Source organism: Lytechinus variegatus, chromosome 7 (genome assembly GCF_018143015.1).
Source record: "Lytechinus variegatus isolate NC3 chromosome 7, Lvar_3.0, whole genome shotgun sequence".
In the NCBI taxonomy this organism is placed as follows: Eukaryota; Metazoa; Echinodermata; class Echinoidea; order Temnopleuroida; family Toxopneustidae; genus Lytechinus; species Lytechinus variegatus.
Genome location: NC_054746.1, coordinates 41,011,890 through 41,039,241, shown reverse-complemented (window position 1 = coordinate 41,039,241; position 27,352 = coordinate 41,011,890). Strand labels below are relative to the sequence as shown.

The window sequence follows — 27,352 nt, the reverse complement described above, 5'->3', positions numbered from 1 at the left end:
TATCGTATGAAAAAAAAATGTTCTGAGTTGTATATTCTTTTTTTTTTCACGTTGAAATAGCGTCAAAAGAAAAAAAAATCAATGACGCCTTTTGGAGGGAGTGATGGAGTGACATGCTTTGAAGGGGTTGTTTTATAACACACACACATAATAATCAGATTGTACTTTGAGAACATTTTGAGAGCAATGAAAATTTTAAAAAAAAATCAAATTTTGATGAAAAAAAAAATCTTTAAAAAATTCTCTTTAGATTTTTTAAAGCTGCAACAAAAACACCAAAGTGAATTCATTGAGGTGAGAATGACGCATCACTTCTTAATCCCTACACCTGCTTTAAGCGACATAACTAATTTAGGGGTGCCTGACACCACATATTAATCAGTTATTATACGATATGGATGATCAGATAATTTTGGCTGGAGCACAAAGAAAATATGCTATCGATGGCTATAGCCAGTCAAAGTAAAAAAGCGCCATCTACAATAATAAAACATCCAATTTCCATGAGACGCAATGAGCTCTCGCAATTGAATAGTTTGGGGGAAGTTTTTTTTTTCAAATGAAGTCTATACTCAGTCTTTCGACAAATGCATATTTCATGATCCTACATTCTGCAATCATGCAATAGACCTTCATCCTCAATCTATTGGCATGTTTTCGTCTGCTCAACTTGTATCGATCGACCCGCGTAGTCGTCATCATACCATCGTCGTCGTTATCCAACAGTTTCATTCTTCCATGGTGTTTTTAACGAGGTTCGGCATAGCGATGAAGATGATCATGACATAGAGACATTCACCGATGATGATCATTGCTACAAAGATACCCAATCCCTTGTCGAGAGCGAGGGCGAACTCCCTCCACAACATTGCATTCAGTTCCTTACTTTTACTGTCTCGTCGATGGAAGCGTGACTTCATCTGTAGCTTGTGGTCGATGAGTTGGGGTTCGTACAGCTGGCTGTTCTCGTTGTCGTGTATCTCCTCGCTACCGCTGTCGTTGCCGTGATTATGACCATGGCTCAGACCATGATTGTGACCATGGGTGTGACCGTGGTTATGATGGTTATGACCGTGTGAATGAGAGTGAGAGTTGGTCTGCCGCATGACCAGGGGTCCTTTCCCATTTGGATTGTCCAAGTTTATTGAATTGTAAGACCTGTGTATGTTAAACATGATAAATGAGAAAATAGTGGATTTTATTCAATAACACGAAAGTATCTTGATCAACTCACAATGCCATCATTGTCTGCATTGAAATCAAACAGATTTATCCATTTATAAAGTCGTATGTTCGCATATTGCAGTGCCGCGGAACAACTTTGAAAATGTTGGCTGAACATGCTTACAATGCCAAAGTGGTGGTCATAATCATATGTACACCGGGATGTACACCGTCTATGAAAAAAAGGTGGGGTCTAAATACCTCTAGCCTATTAGCTCATTCAGCGGCCCCTGCATTTTCCACGTAATTACTTTGACAGATAATATAAAAAGATGAGGAAAACAGGAAATGTTATGGTGAAAAGATTTCTTTCTAGTTAATGCAATTAGAAGAGAATCGAAGAAAATTTCTCTTCAAAAATTAACAATTTAAATATAAGGGGAAATCTGATGCGATAGGATCATTAGAGAAATTACTCCCAAATCATGTCAAATCTTACTTTGATTCCCTGGGTTGTTTTTCTGCGACTGTTACTACTTCCGGTAGACTATGTCTTCTCTTGCGCATGCGTTGTAATCGTTTTATGATGAGATATCTTAGCCACGATGGCATATGTCGTTCACCTCCGCTGTGGTAGATACGTAATACGATGACGGCACACACCACAGCTCCACATCCAAGTGCAATCATTATGAAGAAAAATGTAACTGTAAGAAAAAAATAACAAATTTTAATCATTGATTCATGTCAATTACTTTTTTACGTTTGTGTGTAATTCAACACCACGACAGGACACAAAATAACAACAATCCATTAGCCCTTTAAAAATCCATCTAAAGTCCTTTAGAATAATGTAATCATAAGAAAATAGAAAATTGTTGATATCAAGATAGAGAAAATAATAAGGAAGAGATTATTCATTGTGTATATTCATGCACTGTTAAAAAACCCTGAATTTACAGAAAAAACAAGATTTTGTAGAAAGCAATAACAGAATCCTTCTATAAATTCATAAAGCAGGAATTTTTCTCCAATATAGCAGAACAGGTCTGTTCTAAAAGAGAAAAATGGTGTTTTATTTAAGGAAATTTGTAAGGTTCCATAGATTAAATACCAATTTCCTGTAATTTTACATGATATAATGTAAGATTACGCAATCTAGTAAGCCTATACATGTGTTCTCGAGACTCTGCTGCAGGAACTTCTTTTATTTTTAATAATCATGAACCTCATTCGAAGCTATATATACATTATGATCATTGAATGCTTTGACACTTTTTTTTTAAATTGGTGCCTGCATGTAGCTACACTTTTTAAGTTCAATTAAATTCAATGGCTTGTTTGTTTGTATTTATTTCCATATAAAAAATAAAATAAATACATGATCAGATTTAACAAATAGTCAAATAATGAGGATGGCTCATTACAGCGTTATTAACAGAATACCACTGTTCTTCAATGGGGTCCTATTTGATTAATACACACTTTCAAGAACGGAAGAGCCTTTGCAAGTTAACTGATTATAAATGCTCAATATTTATCTGGTCATGAAAATTGACAAAATGTAGCAGGGGAATTGCTATCCAGGAAAACCCCCAAAATCCTTTTCTCCAATAAACAACAAGGAGCTAAACCCACTTTTGGTACTTTTCTGTAAATCATTTTTTTATATTCACCACTTTCCCTATTTTATTTTGATATATAATGATAGTACTATCACCATAGATTAATTAAATCATGTTTTCAAATTTTAGCATTCATTACAAATTTTTAAAGATTTTTAAAAACTTTATTTTTCATAGATTTAACTCCTTTTAGAACAAAACCTTTGTAAAACGTAATTTCTTTGCCAATTTAAACAAGTTTTATATTGGAAATTGAACACGTATCACATAAATATGGCTAGCATAGGACATTTCACATCTTTTCTGGTGTCTATCCATTGAAATTTTCAAAAAGAAAAAAAAGTGATATTTTGTCTTCTTTTCGAAGGACGGTGAGCTTTCGATATCTACCTCGAAAAGGAGCTAAATCCAAAAAAAATTCATAGAAATTTCAAACTTCTGTTATTTTTTTCCCAATGATGGTGTAAACCTGTATCTACAACATGTACTTTAGAAATTCAATGAATAACTTTATGTGTAATATGAAAAATATCTATTTTAGATAACCGTGTAGTGGATTTAACTCCTTTGGGAACAAAATTTGCAATCAGTTTTTCCCCCAAATCAAATGCGATACATGTATTTTAAAAAAAATCAACTTTTGATCAAAATTGGATTTAGCCCCTTTTGGGATTAAGCTCTTTCGAGATATTTTAGAACTCCTTACAATGTAGCGATATACTCTGATGGATAAACCATGATATAATCATTATGTGACGGGAATGGAGTATCAAACTCCAATCTCATTCACCGACTAGCCCATTACAGTTCGCAATTGGCGCCTTCTTGTACCGACATTCAATTAAATACCAAGCGACGTGGTTCTTAAGTTACGACATAATGTGACCGTTACTGTATTGCCGTCGACAATCCGCCTGATGCGGGTATTTTGATTTAATTAAAGACCATGCTATACATATTAAACATATTTCAAGCACTGGTGGAAGATGCAGACCCAAGCATTATCAGGGCATCCCTCTTTGCTTATCATTCCATTATCTTATACCCATGTCTCCATTCATCCTACTCCCTTCGTCATATATTGCATGTAAGTTTTTGCGCTATCTCGTCTTTACTCAAGCATATAAATATGTACTTTTATATTAGCTAGCAATTATATATGATTAATGTTATTCAAAATATTTCAGCATTTATTTTACAAATATTTTTTTGTTTAATGGTTTTATCGCTTTTCGTTACATTGACGTACTGTTTGTACAATTTAAACGCCTCTCGTTAATCGGTATTTTGGTAACCATTTATCCTTGCCATATCCACGTCATGCGAATTAGATAACATCCGATGATGCGATCGAAAATATTCTTATATAGAATCTCGTTATTATTAAAATGCTCAAACGCATTGCTTGTCCATATGGAACATTATAGCTTTAAGATGCTGCTCCATTATAGTGTCTAGGAATCATTTACACCTTCGTGTTATGACGTAACATTCTTACTCTTCACTACTCAAATCTTTGCTTCATTATTCTGAGATTCTAAGAAAATTACATAAACTTACGATCATTAAAATACAATGACGTCGCTTCTGATTATAAGAAAACGAAGTTATGGATTTGACATTGTGACGTTATCAATAGAATACTATGATTAATCAAAGAATAGTTTAAAACTTATGTAATTATCAGCACAAATCATTCTTAATTATTATAGTTTAAATAGATTCTATCTAAAGAGGTAAGAAAATATGAACTTTTATCCAAGTTTACTAAAAATATAATGCAGGCGTCACAAAAGCATTTTAGGACGCAATTAGTTGTCTCTTTGGTCGAGTTTGGGAGGTAGTTGTACACTTCTAATAAACTACTACGTTTGAAATTTGTTTATGCAACCAAAGCATACAGACATGTATATCTATATACCGACCAACATGTCTGTGGGAAAAGGAATGTTGAAGATCTTGAGTACACAAATCGTAAAGGTCTAGGCTGGTATCATGGATTGGAAACCTAGATTTGAATATTGGATTTCTATTTTTATCGTCTCTTGTTTTTTCATGAGTAACCTTGCCATTTGTAATCGGTTTTCAACTTCATTTACATTGATGGACTGATTTACCATGCATCAATAGCATCTATACACAACTACAGTTACAGCTCTGTCAATGCCTGCAGTTTTCTATCTCATAATTTAATCGTTTCTCCTTCTATGTTTTGATTGTTCAAATGAGTGTTAAAACGATAATCGTCTAAGAATGGGGTTTGCGCTTCAGATGGGTGCAAGAGCGACCGCTCATAATTATGGTTTATTAAGTAAAATATAAAAAAGGTAAGAAGGCTCGTTCTTTCTTTCTCTTAATGCTCTCTGTCTCTCTTCTCTGTCATCATTAATTCCAATTCACCTTTTTCCGATCCTATACTTGCGTAGTTCATCATACAAACACCTTCGTCCAAATTTATACATTTCAGATTCTTTATTGTTTTCTTCCTATATTAAGAATGATAACAGGATACCGATTTCTCATCTTTTTATAGAATTAGAGCGTACTCTATCCAAATATTAACTTATTTTATTGTTATTTTTTTTTTACATTCAGACACTGCCTATTTCAAAGAAATATCTCCCTCTACGTTACGTGTGCCCATATTTCTTTCGTGACCCCCTCCCATAATTCCCACTTCCCCCACAATCTCAGTCTATCATCTTCTCCTTTCGTCTCTCTTCCCGTTTTTAAAAGACACAGTCCACTGACGAGATAAAAACACTGGATGTTTTCTCTGACAATAATCCTCGGAATATTTCTTATGTCTATTGCTTGCGGCATCTCCAATATTTACAACTCTTGCCCGGCGGTCGCGTTCCATGATGCAACCCTCCATCACTGCAATTTTATTCTCCAACGCCATACCTCATCTACGTCCTTAACGTATATTTTGCATAATGTACTTGCCATGGTGCGATGTGAGGCCGTATTAGGTTGTGTCATGATAAGCAGACAAAGTTTACCCTCTTTCTACAATAAACTGAATGCAATTTTAACCCAATTTCACGGCACAGATTACATCTAATGATGGAATCTAATCGTGTTATTTGTTCAGTTTTATCATGAAAATAAGTCGGCCACGAATGCAACGCAACACGAAGGCTCGGTCGTTATGGTTCCCTCGTTAATGAAAAAGCTATTTGTTGGGCTAAACTGGTTTACCAAGCAGAAAAAAGTGCTCAAGTCATTCCACCTTAAGACTGGTACAATTTTATAGAAACCCAACAAATTATTCAGCGATTGATTCCCTAAAAGAGGTGTGCATTAAATGGATAAAAGACAGCATTTTTTAGTTCTAGTTACTAGTCGGTATATCAGTGAATTACTGTCTTGAGAAAGGAGGGACGAGGCGTGGGAGAGAGAGAGAGAAAGAGAGAGGGGGGGGGGTGGTTGAGAGGTTTCGTGGCAGGGGCTCAAATAAATGAGGTATGGAATATTTTGGATACATACTGTGAACGAGGGAGAGAGGGGGCGGGGTAAAGTGAAGAGAGAGAGAGGGAGAGAGAAATGGGTTATGGGGGAGACTGATAGTAAATCTCATATTCTTGTTAGGTATCCCATTTATCCTTTACTAAGATCTCTCCATAGCCTGGCGCAAATCATCGGAGATATCGATGGGGTAGCGCCATCAACACAAAAACCAACCAACCAACCGACTTACCACAATCTCCTTTATTCCAAGTTAAAAACTGATATTCAAATCAACATTCTGGAAGGGGAATACTTTTTTATCATCATTTACTATCTAACTAAAATATGAATTAAGGCTCCATTAAATAGCTGCCTCCTTTCATGTAACAACGCATATGCCTGTCGCCGCCATATTAAAATGCTGTAAAAATGTTCACATTTAGTGCATTTCCTTCATCATGAAAGCATCTATAGGGACATGAAGGAAGGGGGGGGGGCAGGTAGAAGGGGGGGGGGGCTTATTATCCCCATGACCTGCTTCGGATCTGCATCCAGAAAAAAAAGTGTCGAGAAGTTTCCTTATCTCTGACAAATGGTATCGTCTATGTCGCCACTTTTAGAGTTGCCTTTCCCTCCCAAATCATACCATTTATGGTATTTTTTAAATAATAGATTACGCCATTTTAGGTACATTTCCGACGTGATCAGACATGGGTGGGTAGTACTTGTGTATGATACCCCTCCCAAAAAAAATGAAATAAAATCTGTTAACAACTCAGTTTATAAAATAATCATTATCCTTATCATTTCGATAAGTTGAGAGTCGTTATGAAATTGCCGATAGCTATTGATATCATTAATTCAGGGGTCCCGGACTATTTCACTTCTAGGCTCGAAAAATTATATTTCATCGTGATTACTCGGATATTGTATGCCGAGAATATGCTCTTTTGCAATTTACTCTGTGCGAGAGATTCAATAACATACTTCCTCCATACTCACACACACACACACAATAAAACATGATATGAATGGACAAACAATCATGCAATCATAGGTTGTCGATATGTACCAAAGTAGAGAGGTCGGTTGTAACAAGAAGGATGTCATGGCATTAATGATGACATGCTGGAATGATTTTATTTTTAAGTTTAACGCTCTAAAAAACACACACACGCCAAATAATTGCAGACATGATAAAGATGTTAGCTTCGAACCTTGATCTGTGCGATGAAATGGATATTATGTTATCAGACTGATTAGGCAGTATTTAATAACTTTAATCATTAGGATCAACTTATTTCCATCCAAGATGCCTGGACAAATTGCGATGACTCTTTAGGTTAAGGGCGCGTAGAGAACTCCTGTCTGTTGGCGGCATATCATTGTTGATTATGTCTTCATTCTAACTAACTCCCTGAGGTAAATATTGTCGTGGCTGCAAGCTGACAGGACAGTTTTAGGTCTCGGAGGGTGATCACGTGGTCATAATATCATTTCTCGTAATATGATATTTCATATTTCTAAGCTCACGGCAACGTTCTATGTATATTGCCGATATCCCAAAGCGCCCCCATATATTGTCCCTCAACTTTCGAATTACTCTACAGAAAGCTACTCCAAGGAATGAAACTAATGATTCATGTTATCAAAATAATATCCAAGGGATTTCTATTATTTCGCCCTAGGTTTGACACATAATTTAAAGAGTTATATTCTTAGCACGGTCACTGACTGATAAGAAAGATTCCAACCATCATTTCTAATTTCGGCACATCGACACACGGTGTCTAACATTGATACCCGTAATTGAAGTGAAGTGAAGGGGTGCAATCAATCCTTCCTAGTAGCAAAAGAGAAAATGAAATTAAGGGATTGCCCAAGAATGTTACCGAGACATTTCTCAACACAGTTACCAAGGCGAATTCGTTGAGAAAACTGAGAAATGGGGTGGATGTATCGCGTGACTGCGCTAAACATGAATTTGCTAAACACTGTTCTTAATTGGATACTATGTCCTAGAGTGTTTTGGACGAGAGACTAGAATTTGTTTCATTCTGATTGAATATCTCCCTCTGTAAATATCGTTTAGGGGAAGATCAGAGAGGGACTGAAAGACTTACAGCTCCTCGAGCTGGATAAATAAAGCCGCCGTTCGTCAGCCAACCAGAGGCTCGAGGTTTAAACTCCAGTGACATTTTCACCGTGTTTTCAAACGCCGCCAGGGTTGGACGAATGGCAGACGTTTACGACGGATGGTGAAGGAGGATATGGGAGGGAAAGAATGACGAAGAGAGAAGGTATAGGGGGGGGATAGAGAGATGCTTGGGGTGATGGGGGAAATAAGGTAATAGAGAATGTGGGTCACAGTGATAATGAACGATTCATAAAAATCGGATTAATGAAAGAGCATAGCCCGACAATATATTGGAACAGCATGTTACAGAAACTACGCAAATGAGACAAAGGTGAGGAAATAATTATATAGATTGGAAGTTGGAAAGCATTATGACTCGGGGTAAATAGTGAAAGAAAACTTTCGTCTAGGATTGGTCTTAAAAGTATATATTTCTGAATAGTTTGATATGATTAATTTGTGGTTTGTGTATGTTTAATCTTAATACATTAATTAAGAAAGGGATTATGAAAAAGATTGGCAAAGGATTCGATGCTTAATATAATATAGTAACCCCCCAAATCCACTAAACGACAATATTTCTTTCAATTTCGAGAAAATCCATACAAATGAAGTAATTTGCAGTCACAAATCTATACATTCGAATGGCTAAATACATTCTTTTGTATGAAGATAATTTTGTGATGACTATTTGATCCATATGTCTTGTTTTCAAAACAATTTAAATTATTTCAATCTGAGAGGAATAAAAGAAAACAGAAAAAGAAACCCTCTCTCGACAATGTGATTAATGCATACAATATTGCCTCAAGTGTTCAAACAAGCCTCATGATATGAAATGAATCGGATCTACTTCTGCTAATCAATAATTGTCTTTCTACGGGGTACTCCGATATTTTTTGTCATTACGTTCCTCTGCAAGAGAGCCTGTCATTGGAGAAGACGAGAAAAATATTCCATTAAAAATCTTTGCTCTCGTGTCGAGGAATATCTAGAGGCTGAAAGAATCGCCTGGAGGGACACAGAGTCGATTCGGTTTGATTGAATTTTTGGCGGTAAATGTATTCCTAAAATCCGAATTCATCGATATTCTTCGATCACATTTTGATGCAAGATTAGACTCGCGTGTGTGTTATTCGATATCGATAAAAACGAATGATGAAACGCATAATATACGTGTCCGAGAGGAAAGCTTTATGTCGTGTTTAAAACACATACAAAACTGAACATATGTGGTCCATTCAGTCAATTTGATTGCTAGTAACTTCATTAAAGTCATTTATTTCTAAGATTATAAACTTACTCATGATAATTAATGAAATTCTTTCTTCATACGTGACTTTAACCATTGTCTCAACTATACGTTTGTGTTCACCAAGAAGCATTTGCCCCTATATCCCCCTCTCTCATTCTCTCCCTTTTCCCTGTCTCTCCCTCCACAGTAAAATATTTTTCTTTGGAAATTTTTACTTCTCCATCTCAAAATTACAATCCAGATACTCATCTTCCACTGCTCCAAAGTAGAAATACCGAAAGGATTATGAACTATTTCTTCAGCATTTTATTGATCAAATATAAACATCGACACTCAATAGCCCAATGGTATCGCCCCCGTTAAACGATGGAAGGGAAATCGCGACTTATATGTGGTATGACTATGTTGTCTTCTCTTTTTTAGTTGGGGAATATTTTATTTTAGTGAATCTCTTTCCTCGAAAACGATTACTGTTCTTTTCTTTTAAGTAAGGAAATGAAGTTGAAACACCGTTGTTTTTAACTGTAATTTAAATAAATCAATTGATTCAATAGATACACAGCTTTTTCACATATAAGTCCGTTTGTAAGGTTCATCTTGCACCTTTCCATCCTTTTTCTTCTTACATCACGAGTTTTCTTCAAATAAATTCAAGATCGAAAATTGGTATATGCAAGAATGGTGTTGGTTTACCACAAAAGGTAAGCATGTCAACGTTTGACGGATATGTCGTTTTACCGGATCTCGAGCAAGTGATTCGCGTGTATAGACGATTGAAGGTAGATAAATAAAGAGTACAGTCCAGCTGAAATATCGGATTCATTTGTTAAACCCAGTGATCTTAAAAGTGCGTCAGTATGGCCTGTTACATCCAATTTGTCTGCAGTTATTACCGTCTGATTACGTCTATTCGATACAGACCGTCTCAAAAACTATTCAACAGCAAAACCAAGAACTTCTAGAGAAAAGTGCTCTTTTGAATGGTTACAATGCATTTAGATTACATTTTTTACAATAAAAAGCCAAGAACTATCTTCTATTCAACTTATAGAATATCCTCAATAAATTATATTTACGAACATTATTTTGTAAGCATTACAATGACGTTTTTGTCAGACAAACTTACTTCTTAAATTTGAATAACAACGATGCCCGTGACTTGTATAACGAGTTTTCACACACTATAATAGCACTATTACCAGACTATAACAAAGCGAATGATGGAAATCCTTAACATTTGAAATCATTATAAACTCAACGCTTCCTATATATATCTTGATTTTATCAAAATTATTATTGATGAATTACTAGAAAGTATTTCAAATGTTTTTAATACATTTTAACGTTTTCGTTTCTTTAGACATCCTCAGCTCGACATGTTGACATTGTTAGTTATGGGGTCTAACCTCAGTATATCCTCACTCTCTTTTTTCTTGAACGGGGTGAAGTAGAAAAGTACTTTTATTCTTGGTTATATTTCACTAGTCAGTAAACAACCCATTTTCTACTCACTCGGGGACGTGCTGGTCTTTTTAATATAATGTCTTGACATTTCTTGGAATCAGAACACACACATCTACTTGTTTTCTGTTAATACTAGACTTGCCAATACGTTGAACGTCGTTTTACCAAAGCCTACTCTCGAATGTTTTAAGAGTTGTTTTAAATATGCTGGTGGCTTGGTTTGGAATAGCCTCCCATCTGATATTCAAAATGCAAATTTTCTTGAAGTTTTTAAACGTATGTATAAATGCCAATATTTTAAAGCTGTCGTTTAATGAAATGATATGTATTGTTTTCTAATTGACCGACCTTCTTTTATTTCCTTCTCCCACCTCCCCCGCCTCTTTCTCTTACCTTCCTCTCTCGTCTCTCTTCTTTCTTTTATCCTGTTCTTCGTCTAGGTCATACCACTTAAAAAATTTTTATATTGTGAGCCATTGTAGTTTACTATATACTTTTTAAAAATAATTTTTATGCATTGTATATATTCTGTGTGTGTTGTCAGGACCATGATGTAAAACAGCCTCGGCTGATCATGTTTTATCTTTATCCTGATTAAATATGTTACAATAAAATAAATAAAATAAAAAATAGATTTTTATATGACAATATTTACCAATAGAATATTAAATTATTTGAAATTCACGGCATAATACTTTTTGCTAATGAATAAAGATGCTAAATTCATGCGAAGGCATGTATAATTTAAAAATTTTGACAGTATGTATTAAACTTTCGACTAGAATTTTATCAAATTAATCAGGGAGTCCTATAAGTGTTTAAGCAAATACTATCATGCATTACATAACAAACCATGATTATAATGACGTATTTGTATATACGTCAATTTGTCGTAATATAATGCTTAAAGATAGAAGGATGGGTGATAGAAATATACATTAATATAGAGAAAGATAGGGGGAGATGAGTATAGGATGCTGAGAGAGAGAAGCAGGTCGAGGTTCAATCTTGTCTTCTTCCTATTGGCATATTCAAACCAATCTTTGTTTATTCGTTCAAGCATTTGATTGTGTACATTGATTGATCAATGGCATGCCAATAGTCATAACATATATCCTACGAATGTCAAACTAATCATATGTTGATAGCTGTAGCTAGAAATACGTAAACATAATTCCATTTCAAAGACTTAAGACCATTCTGCCTTTAACATGAGTTTCACAAAAGATTGGTTTGTAATAATTCACTCACTGCATTAGATCCATTATTGTGTCCTGCTCATTGCTTTCATATATAATAGACAAAAGCGTACAAGAGAGATCTCATGCACCGATATAATGGTGTCTATCATGGGGATTGTAAAGGCGATAATCTAAAAAAAAAAACATTGTGCATAGAGAAGGAAAATTTATACATCCCTTATCCAACAGGTAAAGACTCTAGATGTGGGTTGATCATCACATATTTAGCGAAAAATGCATGAAATTCAAGATGTCAATATCATTCTCTCCTATTTCCTTTATAAGTCCTTTATTTTTCTTGTTTGATATGAGCATGTTCTCCTTAGCATTAGTGTAGCTTATTATATACAATGGATTTCATTGAAATTATAAGAGTGTGTGGATGCCTGGGCTGGGGATGAAATTAAGGGCTGGAGAATACTGGACAAGATGATTTTCACTGCAGTCTGATACAATGCAATAGTTTGTCGAAATAAGCAGATAAGAGAAACGAATAGCCAATAAACTATTGTGCTTTTCGTTGATAAGTCTTTCAATCTTCTGTTACCCGTAAAGCAATAACTTTGTATAAGTTTCCGAGTCGATATATTGAGGATAATGTAACTGTATGGAGGATTTGATGGGTATATAATTTCACATTACTTCAACGGTAAGTAATCATCGAGACTTTGATTACACGTAAAGATTTCCAAATTATCTTACATAACAGGTAAACGATAGTTTGATGAGACCAAGCTTTATGTTACTAAGAGTAACATATTCCTAGTTACACCAAAACGGGTTGCATTTTAATTCGATACGACTTGTTGTTCTCATTGTATAGAGATAGCGATGGGAAGAGGGCATAACGTAAAAAAAGACAGAGTTGAATTGATGATTTAAATCTCCAAAAGCAGTACATCATCGATCACTATGAAGTTAGAAAAAATAACTATAAAAAAAGAAAACCCCTGCAGACATTAAAAGAAATAGATAAATTTCATAAATATAAGTAGTTTGATGTAAACATTAAAATAGGGTAAAACATGTGTATTGAAATGTTATTTAGAGAAACTGCAAATTTGGTAGAAGTAAGGCATGATAAAAAGTTCTGAGAGCCGGTCAATGGAACATTTCAAAGAAGAAAGGGGAAATGAAATAAAGAATAGTGAAAGGTTGGAGGAAAAATGATATAAATAAAAAAAAGAGACAAAACGAAAGAGTAGGCCCCAAGGGAGGAAATTTGTGTGTGTGTGAGAGAAGGGTGAGATCACATGGAAAGTAGGTTTTATGCATAATGAATAAATTTGCACTGAAACGAGAATATGTTTGAGAGAACTGAATAGATTGATAGTAATCAATAAGAAGCAATATGAATTCTAGAACAAGGTAACAGGTTCATCATCGATAATGGTAAATTCTGGACGAGTATGCGTGGTCCGCAAAAATCAATCCAACCTTTCCTTTTTAAGGCATGAAATCATCAGACCAGAACGATTGAATCGATGAAATAGCTTTTTTCTTGCACGTGAATAAGTTGATAACACTTTGGAATGAATTAATTTCAAAGAATGCGAGGCCATCAAAAGATGAACAGAATATGATAATAGTGCAAATTCAAAACAATATCTTGTGGAAAAATACACAATACTTCTACACGTAGGGCTACTTTTGATTAAAAGTTTTTAAAATGTCTGCAAGGATCAATAAAATAAATTTGTCTTCAGGATTCAAACCTTTGCTTTATTTCATATCAGATGGTGAAATGCATATTTAAAAAAAATTGGTAGATGAAAATTCCCTGACCATTGAATATCAGTCCCCCGTCGCCCATTAAAAAAAGAAAAACCCCAAAACACATAAGTTTACGCCATGGCAATGACCTGTCGTCTGCTCAACTCGACCCGTGACATGTTATCGCACAAATCATGCTCCTTGCATACTCACCAAGCACCGACGTGGTATCCCCGATGGGCGGCATGCTATCGGCGACGAGTTGCTGGAAGAGTATCATGGCGAGGAGGTTGCTAATTGCCAAGGTCACCTTCTCACCCGAGTCTGGATGAGACCAGAATGTAAGAGCCATCAGCATAGTAAGAAGAACCGATGGAACAACCACAACCTTGGTGAAAAATGCAGACTCTCCTGAAAAATACAAGAATCAGATTATGAAACGCTAACTACGGATTGCAAGATGCCTTTAGGCAATAACTTCCGGTATTCTCAGTTTTTCAATAATGATAAAACATACGTTCCAAGAAACCACAAAATGTGCAGATATAAACGAAAAATGCATAAAATAGGAAAAAGGGCCTATGGATAGCATTTGGCTGAAAGAAAGAAAAACACTTGTATAGGAAAGAGGACAATAAATGCTACGTTTTTTGTACGTGAGAGGAAGTTTGTGGTCATGTGGTAAGTTCACATCTAATGAAGATCTGCGGTGGCTTTAGCGTATTTCGTTAGGAGGCGAGGCTAAATAAAGGTGAATCTATGTCTCTTTTCCATTCTCTCATTGTCTTTTTTATTCTTTCGATTGCTATTTACCCATTTTCTTGTATTTTAAAAATTTCTTTTATCTGTTGTATGATCACAGGGGGCAATCGAATCGTTCCACCTTCAGCAGTGCTTAAGCTTGAGATAGAGATTTGAATTAAAACAAAATCAGCAAATCAACGAAACACAAAAAAAATCACATAAGAATAAAATATAATCAAAATTAATAATACCATGTCCTTATGATTCATTTTAATACTTCACTTATCTTGTAATAGAAATCCTTAATTCTATGAAAGCCTGTTTCAATGACCCCCTATGATCAATTAGTCACAAGTTTTTCTATCGGCTTAATGACGTCCTACACGATCGTAGAGGGAATATAACTCGAGTACGAAAGTTTAGATAAATATCACCAAAGGAGGAACACTTCGCTGGGGGGAAAGGGAAAGCGTGTTTGAAAATAATAGATCAATATCTTACTTAAATAGCTTGAATCAATTGCAATTGCGCAAAGGGATCCAAACAAAGAGTCTGTTTTTCATATTTTTGTTAGTGCATAACCATATACTATATTGAGGAGAAAAGGAATGTATTGTGAATATGATCGGGGACCATAACTCATGCAATTGTAAGAATCACAAAAGAAATCAGGGAAATATTTAAAACTATGAATTAAATATGATCTTATATAATGCACATAAAATTCAGTTCCTCAAATCTTTATATGAACATTAGGTTATTTGTAACAACTTAAGATGAACACTATTTTGGAAGTTGCCTCATCTTATGAAAAAATGCTCATTCAGATATGACTTTCATCATCAAAGATGTTAAAATTTCGTCCATTTTACTTTATCAAAATGAGATGTTAGCTAAAATGGTTTATTTCCTCATATGCCAACCATGTACGTGATATCACTATATTTCTTCATATCAGTGGCACACGCAATAACCATACTTGGCCTTTACCATAAAGTGAGGAAGAAAACGAACAACATTCCAAAAGATTTGTGTTTGCATTTTTTTTCTACTTGACGACTTACTTCTGAGTCGGAGCGTGTATTTAATTTCCGTGAAGTTGTGCGGGCAGCAGACGTAGAACGGGCGAAGGTTTTTAGCGACGAACGATTCAAGCGTCCAAACTCCGTTTTTGGCAAATATATCGTCTGAGGTGTCGTCGGGTACTTCAAAGGTATGTAATTCAACCTATACGACAACAGTAGAGAAGAGTCAATTGAATTTGAGTGGAAGAGGGGTAGGGGTGATAGAGAGAACGATCTGGCACTGAACATTTTGCAAATAAACCGAGAAAAAAACCGAAATGTGAATGAGAGTTTTCGTGAATCGCGAGGAATAGGACTTTATTGGATGTAATCTATCGGGCTTATGTCGAGAACAACATGAGTATGTTGTACTCTTGAAAAAAAAAGAGAGTTGCAGCTGCAGAAATTTTCTTATTTAATCTTTTCTATAAGTTTCGCTAAGATGGACAAAATGAATAGGGATTTAATTGAAGTAAAAAAAAAACCACAACGATATTAAAAGCTCACTTCACTTGTAGGTCAAGTGTGAATATCATTTTCATGAAATGGAGCTGAATTGACCAAAATACAATGTTTTCTTTTATGTCTTGGATCACCACTTTCTTCCTGTTTTCGATCCGTCAAGAAACATTGAGAGAAGACTAAATGAAGCTTTACCGATTCTCCATCATCAACCCAAATCCATCTGGTCTGTCTTTCTTAACGATTTTTTTGTCTCCTCCCTCCCACCTGTATCTCCCTAATTCCCGATCTCGTCCCCCTCTCCACACATTATTCAATCTCTTTCTCAATATCTCCTGATGGATCTCTAAACTCCCCAAGAATGTCTAATGAGATCCTGCCAACCAGTCCCCCTCTTCAAATCAGAGAGATCGTCACCCATCACCCCTAGTCAATAAACGGTCAGTATAGAGCCTTAAAAAAGACACTAAGAGCACCATGACCTGACTCCCAGACTACCCCAATACACAACCCATTACATTAATGCTTTCAAGTTATGCTCAGACGCGAACCTTTCATGGCTACAACACTCCAACTAAGCTTCGGATTACCTCACGCCTTCAACGTTTGAATCATTCATGTAGGGGTTCTATCTTAACCCTATATCCTACCACCCTCTCGACAGTCTAACCCGTTTGTACATTTAGGGTCATATTCTTTGGTCTTTGATTAAGTTTCACTCTATCACTTCATTTAGTTCCTTCTTATGCCGATACTCTTAACAAGCTCTAGGACCTTTATACTGTTATTAACGAAACCCAATCAACGATGAAGCTGCAGAATAATGGAGTAGAGTTTCGTCAAGATGAAAACCGATGCTGGAAATTTTCTTCCTTTTTTTCCTAGCACCCAAATTGCTCAAGTGTTAAATACTTAAAAGCTTTGGGATACTATTTCCGGTAATAAAATCTTTAGTTAAGACATGGATTTGAACTTGGCAACTTTTTAGAATCGATCTAATCATGGAGGCGTGGGGAGGGGGGCTCGTCTAAAGAGTTTCTTTCAATGAAAGAATATCTTTGCAAAGTGAAGACTGGATGAAAATAAGATGAATCTTATACAAGGTATAAGATAGAACAGTCATAAAGTTTGCTCTCAAGAAAAAGGAGGGGATGGGATCGTATAGGCTGATGCAGATTGCCCGTCTCAGTCCATTTTATCGTGTTTTACAGGTGGGGTCGTAAACCTAATCTTGATACAGTCAAAACCTATATTTTGGCATGGAACATGATTATGCTACGATCTCTGAAATGAAAAGAATACATGATTTAACAACTTTCAAATATTATCTTTCATTATAAATGAATGTTCAAGTAATACCCTATCCTATTCGAAGGGTCAGAAATTCTGTGTAGAACTGTGTGACTGAACAAGGAAAAACAAAATAGAAATATATATGTAATACTTGATTCGCCTCCGTTTAAAACTTACCATTGTGACGTCAGCACTCCATGGTCCGAAGGTAAGATCACAAAGTTGTATATCAAATGGAAAATAACGAACATCTACTTTACAGGTACTGGTCATGATGGCGGGAAAATGCCAATCACACGTTCCATTGTACAGACAGATGACATACGTCTCTTGGTAACTGATAAACTCTTTGCTACAACTGTAAGTATAATGATTAATACAAAAATAAAGAAATATCATGACTTGGGGATCACATATCTTAAATGGTATTTTGTCAGCGATTCTACATTGAATAATGTAATTTAGTTTTAGTTTCAAAACGCTCTTTGAAAATAATCGGTATATTGTTTTCATCATCTACGGCGGCATATTTCAGATGTACCTAACAACAATGGGATATTTTTTTGGGGGGGATGCTTTTTATCTTAAATAAGACCGAAATTTACACCAGTCTGTCAATATGTCCAAACTAAAGCAAGTGAGACAACAAATTGTTTATGAAAACGAGTGATGTATTGCTGAAGAGTAAGTTGTCCAACCCACTTTACTGAAATCTAGGTTAAATCCACTCAATTGGCACTCAACGAGAAGTAACAAATCATTGGAATAGAGCCTATTTCTGTCCAAGGAGAGAAGAAATCATGTCAGCAAAAAAATTACCATCTTTTGTTTGGGAAGCAAACACAATAAGGTGTTTCATTTCTCGACAGGCAATTTGGAATGTTGGAGATGTGTGGTGTGAGCATAAAAGGTGGGTAGCGACAGCATTGCAGGTACCTTAACACGAACGTATATATATTTTGTTGATAGACATCTCAAAGTGAAAAATAGAAAATGGTGATTTTTAACGTATGAGTTGTCATAAAATGCATGTTTTGGAGCTACATTTAACAGCGCTTGAGCGATTTGCTCTTAATAAGAAGTGCTCCAAGCGTTCGGCAGTATTAAGTGAAGGTTCGACATATTGCTCGAAAACGACTGTTGAATTGAGCCATGTTTCATATAATTCATTAAATGGTCATGTAAAGGACGATGATGGATTGAATCCTAGATAGAAATGACAGGAATGCTATAGGTTCAATGACATATATTTATCCTGGGAGAAGAAACTGTTCTACCGCAGGAACAAGGTATCACGTGAGTCGGCTTTGTGTTGTAATGATCTCACCTCCGCGCGCTAGGTTCCAGGTAACTTTACCAGAAATAGAAGGGGAACTTGATAACATTCTATCACATTTTCACACTGTACAGCTCTTATTTTGGGGGTTCACTGGCTGCTTCGATGATGTTCTTAACCTCTTGATGGCATGAATATTTATAAGTCTGCACCATTTAGTACTTTAAAATTTGTGTAGATACAAAATAATTTGGAATAAAAAAATCCTCTTTATAACTAGCATCGCTAACCGTGTGTGTGAGTAGCCCGCTTCATTTCTAGCATTGTTTACATTCATTTACTTAAATCTCAAGAAATACAACGAATCAACGTCCAATGCCATACATTTGAAACGTTCATTAATCTACATCTACACTCTTAATAATATTGGGTAAAAATGCTCCATGAGGGTAATTAGGTGTCCAACCAACATTTGGCATTTTTATTTATCCAGTGTGATGAAAATTTTTGCCAATCATAAAGTAATTGCTGCTTATCTTTTAACCTTACTGGACAATATGCTTCCCGCATTGGGTAATATACTGCCCCAAATTGGTTGGACACATAATTACCCTCGAGGTGGTAAAAACTCAATACTTGTACTCAATATTTGTTTACAGTGTATTTGATACTGATCTGCTAATGTCATTTATGGTGTTTCGTTCGACATCTAAGTTCAATATATATCTTTTTGCCTAATTAGAGTAAAGGAAATGACAAACTTAATCAATAACATAATTATTCGATTTATATTTTTTTGTTGCAGGGTCTGCGAAGATTGATGGTACGACTATGACCTTTCATTAAAAGCTGTATGTGGGTCAGAGAGAGTAAAAAAAAATAGTGATAATGATGCTACTAAAATTACTACTACTACTACTACTACTACTACTACTACTACTACTACTACTACTACTACTACTACTACTACTACTACTACTACTACTGCTTCTTCTACTATTACTACTAGTCCTACTACTACTACTAATCAGTGGCGCAACTAGGGGGGGGGGCATCGGCTCGCCAAAAAAAAAACAGGAGAAAAAGAGGAGAAAGAAAGAGAAACGCAGTGGGGAAGAAGAAATTTTATTACATTACATTACACATATTGTAGCATGTTCCATAAGAAATATTTTTCATAACTTTAAGAAACGTAATTGGCTTAGGGCCTATATGTTCATCATTCCTAGTGCTCGCATTACCGGTTTAATGAGACATATATAATCCTGTTCTGGCAAGACATCCCGTTTTCAAGTCAAAATACACTAAACATAAATATATTTACTCGCACTTTTTGTTTTATGTAGTGACATATGCTTCTTTTTCATTACTACTTACAGTGATTGCACCCCTTTTAAGGTATGACTATAAAACATTTCCAGTCCGTTCTTATGTTTGCGTTAGTGGATTTGTGAAATATGTCTGCTCTTCGTGAAAGCAGTCCTTGAAATGTCCCATTTTCTGGTCTGAGTATAAAAAAAATTCAGCTTGCTCTTCGCGCTCGCATTATATTTCTTAGTGAAATACGTTTGGTCTTGGTGAATTCCTACAAACAAGCCTTAGAATGCCCCTAATCAAGACTGAATTTCATTTTCTTGCTCTCGCTTTGCGTTTGCAATATTTGATTAGTGAGATACGTATCATGTTTATCATTACAATGACTACAAAAAGTGCTTCGTGTAATTCTAACAAACTCAGCTACCGCTTGGCGCTCGCACTAGATCTGAATATCATTTCAAGTCCGTGCTTACATTCGCATAAGTGGATTCGATTATTTTTTATAAAATAAATTGAAAAGGTCACTAACCACCCTTCACACGGTAAAAATCGTAATTTATATGATGATTCCAGTGACAAATAAGCCTAATGACGAATATTTAGCATGTGTGAAACCAAACTAGAAACGCTAATCACAATAACAATCATCATTATGATGGCTGATTCAAGATTCACGAGTGAAAATGCCCTAAATGTTGGTGGATATTATCTAGGGGAATGTGAGCGGGATATTTAAAGAAGGGAGATGAAAAAAGGATACTGCTGAAAAGTCAAGGAAGCTACGAATACAGGAAGAAAAATGATAGTAATTTACAGAAGCCTTACCTTCCACAAGACATATTAGGATCGGTGACGCCTTTCTATCTTATTCAAATTGGACATGCGCACTTTTCCTCCTTTCACTATATCTTCCAGTCATGCGAACGGCTAAATGTATCACAACACGATATTGAATATCAAACCCCGGGACTTGTGTGGAGCAAATTGTCACCCGGGGAATCTTCTTGGTTTTTTTTGTCTATACATGGAATAAAAGAATAGGCTGATTTTTCTCCTTTTCATCTTAGGGTCTCGATGGATCAGTTAACAGGATTTGGGCCAACTTGAAAGAAGGATGCCGTAATCTATTCCATACAGGTAGAAAGAGGGGATAAAATGATGTTGATGCAGGACTGGAATCAAGCAATGGTGATGATGGATAGATCAGAGGGAGAGAGGGGGAGAGGGAAGGGGGATAAGACCTAATCGAGATACAATCTTGTAAATCGTAAAGACTTGCTACATCAATTCTTTACTTTTACATTCACGACTCACATGAAGATAGATATTGTTTTAGAATGCTTACATGATCTGTGTCAAATATTGATCTAATACTTTGTACAAATGGGGAGCTCCTGACACTGCCCCCCCCCCCAAAAAAAAAAAAATCTTCACGGCTAAAAAAAGGAGAAAATGAAAGAAAAAAATATTGTTTTCTGAATATTAAGGCAAAATCTATCACAAAATTAGATTTTTTGTAACAGAAATGTCGTTTTTAATATAAATGTTGCCCAATACGCCATATCGAGCCCCCTCAAAATTTCTGGCTCATTATGCCACTGATCGTATAAATGAGCCTTTCATTTTTTTTTCTCAGTCTACTTATTTTCCTACTGTAATTCGTGTTGACACGTATTCATATTTTGGTTTACTCATCTAAAAATTGTAAGATTTTAAGTTTATGATTCAAATAATTTTTATTTTAGTACTTTCATAATTCTGTACTGTGCATGTATGTTGTAATTTAGTTTCTATATGACGCTATTGTTGTCCGACATGCACTCCCCATCATTCTGTGAGTGATGATATGAATTCTAAAGGGAATATAAGTGGATCATTACCCAATTTCAGTTATGTCGATACGTACTTTGCAGAAAGCATATTTTTTTTTAATAAAGTGATTGCCTGATATTGCAATTTGAATGCTATTTATTCCCTGGAGACCGATAGTGGTTACGACATTCAAAGTCAACTGGTTATTGATATAAGAATTCATATAAATGGTTTATAAATGTTAAGGAATCTAGGGAGCGTTTCATCAACATCTTTGTCCGACAAGTTGTCAGATCTGACAACTTTCCTTGATTCTGATTGGCTGAGAAGCACCATTACTATGGTAACTGTCGGATAAAACGTCCGACAAGTCCTTTCATGAAACGCTCCCCAGATCCTCTTGTTAAATTGCTCAATCTAGAACATTTATTTCTCGACTGTGTTTATTTAATAGAACATAGAATTAGAAATGGGGTAATGAACGACAGAAACGTTGAGCAATATATATCAGATTTTAATAAGATATGAAGAGAAGAGCAATTTAAGGCCGATTCTAAGATACTTCGATGATGGCCTTAATAAAGTCAGGTTCATAAACTTGGAATTGTCCTTTTTGCTTCTTTAAGACATGATCATTCCGCCAATCGAGATTCGATATTGAAATCTGTTTAACTGATTGGATTCATTGAGTAGCCCCGAGTGAACTTTTGAACGATGATATACAGTCTCTCAAGAAAAAATTGAAAAATAGTAAATCATGATTAGGTAATAAGAAGACGAAAAATTGGTTCGTTAGTGACTTATAACTATGCACGGGCTGCTATTCCGGGAGGAGGGGGGAAGGCAGAGACGGGGGTGTTCTCTCCTTGATTCCCACCCCCCCTTAATTGTTAAAACCTCACGGATTCGACGAATGTGCATGATTACAACTAAATCATTGAGCCTTTGGTGATGATAAACATACAGAGTCAAAATTTGTCCCGGTATTTAAACATTTTTTTTCCCTTTCGAATTATTTACATATCAGTCAAATACATGACACGGACGGTGGATGAAGTTGAATGGCAAAAGGCATAAATAATATGATTTAGAACAAGTCAACAGCTGTTAAAAAAGGGGGAAACAGTTTGGAATGTTAATAAAAAGATAAGTCGCAACACCCCAACAATCCAAGCTTCTAAATTTTCGGGATACATATTGATTGTGAAGAAGTCGTTTCATAAACCTAACTGGTTTTAAATTCACATCATACCCAGAATGCTCCTTTCTTCTAGGACACTCTATACAGTGCGCTGCATTAGTATAATCCGCAAGCAATGTCAATCGAAACGAAATATGTTTTAATCCTATTCACAAGCTTCTGCTATTGTGCCTGTGGCGTTCCTTCTCGTCACCGATAATGCCAAAGGTTACTCCTCAAAAGGCCTCACTCATATTGGTATAGCAAATGCATTTCATCTAATGAGGAACTACTAGCCCATCATGGTTGATAAGAGTGGTCTACTAGAGGGGTAAGAAAGTCGGCGTACACAGCAAAAACTGTGGTGTTAACCGGTGTACATAGAGGACCACACCAGTTATTTTACACCGGTGTTAAATTGGTGGTGTTAGTTTTACACCTATAGGTGTTATTACAACACCTTTTGTTGTTACATTTACACTATTTGGTGTTACGTTTAATCTCTAGGGTGTAATTTTAACACCTCAGGGTGTGGTCCTCTATTAACACCAATTGGTGTCAGTTTTAACACCGCAGTTTTTACAGTGTGCCTCATTATTCCCATAATCAATTAAAGTTAACACGCATTGTCTGCTTGTGGTTGTCCTTACTTTATCAATTTATTCCTTTCAAAGAAATTTCAAGACAGTGTCACAATTTGTAACGTTGCTCAAGAATCGACTTGAGAGGGTATATTTAGAAAGTTTACCACCTTGATATAATTATGAACCTATCTTGGTCCACGTGTACGAGGAAATTTCGCTTTTATTTGATGCTTTTATTTGTTTTAACGTACAATTATTAGTTGTATAAATGATTAAATGGCAAGCATCGTGAATTGTGTATTGTTGAACACCTCAACAATTCTCCATGAAATATATTTAGTTAACTTGCATGGTATACTTTCTGTCGTGTAGGAGGGGGATCAAAGCTCCTTTAATGTTAAGAGACATGTTCCGTGAAGGATGATGAATGTGACAGCTTCAGAAGTTACATTTTAGTCAGGCGCAACGTAAGAAATTGTAGAAAGTGTCAAGGCGATGAAATATCCCCTGTGATACAACACCGCCATGACGAGAGTGTGTAGCTAGGAGCAAGAGCTTACCTTTGGTAAAGTGCAATGTCGGGTAACCACAGATCGGATGGGCGGAGACTAAGAAGCTCAATACCAGCATGGTCATCCGGATTCCAGGTGATGAACTCATCTCTCCAACTCTAAGAAAGTTGGATGGAAGGGGGAGAATATACACAGAATTAAGATGGTTGTCTAAGATATGAAGATGTTCGTGTTTGGATCATATGATTTAAGACAGGAAGAGGATGAGAATACATTTGGCATGAATTGAGATGAAGACCCTTAAGGCGCTGAACGATATAGGGGCACAGTGTGATTATGTATAGGGTGTGGGGAAAACAGTGTAAATGAAAAGAAGGTGAAATAAGTACAATGCAAGTGAATATTTTTTTAGAGAATATGCTGAAAAACTTATCTGTGGTCTTCACATCTTGAAATGTAATATAGAAGATAATGAGATGCATGAAAGAAAATAACCAACATGACCAAGGAATACAAAGTCAACTGACAAAAATAAAAATAACAATAAGAGAATATTGTAAATTAATATCGGGACTAATAAGATTAACAATTTTGTTACAAACTGGTACCAACACCTTTATCTTATTAAAACTGCACACAACATTGTTGAATGATAACTTAAACTTAATTTATTGTGACGGAGAGTTGTGGTGGATGTGGATAAACTCTCTTTAAAAATTGCTGTTGACTGCTAACCCTCTGTAAGATATCACATGTCACACATTTCGCCTTTCTGAATAGTTCATTTCGAATGTTATAGACTACTCAGAATTCGCGAATGTACTTTACCGAAGCGACGTAAGGATGTACCCTTGTAAACACGAAGAAAGTACAGCATGAGAATAAACATGGGGATACAATGAAATGTTGCAATTAAGAAAGAAATTTGCAAGGGTTGGTTAGTAGCATTTGGGTTTAAGGAATAAATCTAATGAATGAGAAATTGATACTTTACGCTAAATACCGCCAAATGTGTAATAATGTGCATCACGTGATGCAAATAACAAAATTGGCATGATTACATGCAGCTCTTTGGAATATTCAATGTGGAAAAGGTGCCAGCATTACGTGAATTAGAATGCAATGAATTCCATGGAGTTTTTTTAAACCACACAATTGAAAAATCTTATGTACTTTGAGATATGATGCACTATATCATATTTGATGACTTGGTTTTTTTTCCAAATAATCAAAATCACGAATAAATGATTGGCATTATAGGAATAGCTTTTCATCTTTATTTTCAGATATACATGCTTGAAAGTATAAAGACAAAATCATAATCAAACTCACATTACCTGCATTAGGCATTAATACAGACAAAGATTCCGCTCCTCCTTTAAAACATCTAAATCAAGTTACTCATAACACACATGCTGCATAACGTGACACAGAGTATGTGTTGCACCCAGGACATGGCCCAAATATATATCTCACGCTCCCGAAAGGAAAGTTCAATTGCTGTATTTTGGCAGTAGGTTAACTCATATTGGTGATTCATACCAAAGGTGATGACTATATCAAAGTCATATATCACTCCACATGAATTAGTTTCACAAACATGCAGAAATTCTGAGAGAAATATTGAATTTCGTTCGAACAAAATCAAATTCCAAGCAGAGAAGGATATCCTTTGAGGTATGCTGACAAACATTCCTGATATAGTTTATATTCATTTATGATGACGAAAATAATGATCTGAAAGAAGGCTAAAGACGAAAGGACTCTAAATGTATCGATACAGACGATAGACTAGCTTATTATATTCAAGCTTATGATCCTTTATAAATATCTTTGATATTCTATATGCATAATGCCCCTGATCAACATTATGTAAGTAGGGTCTATAGATTATTAATAATTATAATAATATGTAGCATTTATGAGGCGCTGATCTATCTAGTTGACTATTCAGTGGCGCACTATTATCCCGGCTGTAGCTCCAGTTGCTAAAGGCGCTTGGTACATTCAAGGAATTAATCCTGCCGGGTACCCATTCACCTCACCTGGGTCGAGTGCAGCAAAGTGTGGATACATTTTTTGCTGAAGGAAAACAAGCCATGGCTAGGATTCGAACCTACGACCATCTGTTTGAAAGGCGAGAGTCTGAACCACTGGACCACGACGCGCCCACGTCGATTAAACATTACTTAGTTCATATCTAATGAAGATTGAAATGACCAAAAGTAAGGCACATTTATTCTGAATTTTATTTTCGACATGAAACTCCCGAGATTAAAAAATATGTTTCAATGAGCAAGACAAGGGATATGACGAAAACAATTTGGCTCTTTTTTATGCTGGTGTATCTGGGTATGTTTAGTCCCAGTTGTGTGAGAATGTTTTTGTTATGGCGGAAAGCAATTAAGTGAAGGACGAATAGATAAAAGAAGATACACAAGTACTTAAACACACCGCCTCACTGCCTTCTTCTCTCTCATTATTTCTCCCCTTTCACCCCCCCCCCTTATCCCCACCTCTCTTCTCTTTCCCCATTCCAATAAAATGTCTCTTTATACCCCCTTAGCCTTTATGGATTAATGTTTTCTTCTTCGGTCAAACCTTTGTCTTTATCTGTACCATGGTAACAGGTTCGCACACCAAACCGGAAATAACTTTAAAGGGAAAGACTAATCATAGTCAATATAAAACAATCCATCATTTTCCACTCCTCAATCTTGGTACGCCCCCCCCCCTTGTTATTGACAGAGGCCGATGATGTGCAAACCATGCCAACGTATTGGTCATTCTAGATCCCCAGTGAGTGTATTCCTACTAAAACCGTATAGCCAGTGCCTACAATCAACTCACACCCTACATCTAATCTGCCATCGAGTGGGCTAAAAGTGTTTGCTATTGTGTTCCTTGCGGGCTCAATGCATACAGTCATTACGTGACATACCTGGTAGAGATCGTCTTTACCTTACGTTAATCGCTACGCGTGGGACCATTATTAGACATCGGAAAGTAGTACAGAGTATAATGTGGAACTGTTTTATGCAGTAAAATTAGAGATA

General features: G+C 35.8%; 1 protein-coding gene across 1 annotated transcript in view; it reads right to left on the bottom strand.

The window, feature by feature from the left end:
• Positions 1 to 250: 250 nt before the first annotated feature.
• Positions 251 to 27,352, bottom strand: part of LOC121419311 (neuronal acetylcholine receptor subunit alpha-10-like) — a 63,489-nt gene continuing 36,387 nt past the window's right edge. The window contains exons 4-9 of the mRNA XM_041613716.1: positions 24,345 to 24,454; positions 17,793 to 17,973; positions 15,861 to 16,023; positions 14,266 to 14,463; positions 1,664 to 1,871; positions 251 to 1,158 (exon numbers count right to left, since the gene is read on the bottom strand). Coding sequence (XP_041469650.1) covers positions 729 to 1,158; positions 1,664 to 1,871; positions 14,266 to 14,463; positions 15,861 to 16,023; positions 17,793 to 17,973; positions 24,345 to 24,454 — 1,290 coding nt within the window. The 3' untranslated portion in view covers positions 251 to 728. The remainder of the gene's footprint in view (positions 1,159 to 1,663; positions 1,872 to 14,265; positions 14,464 to 15,860; positions 16,024 to 17,792; positions 17,974 to 24,344; positions 24,455 to 27,352) is intronic.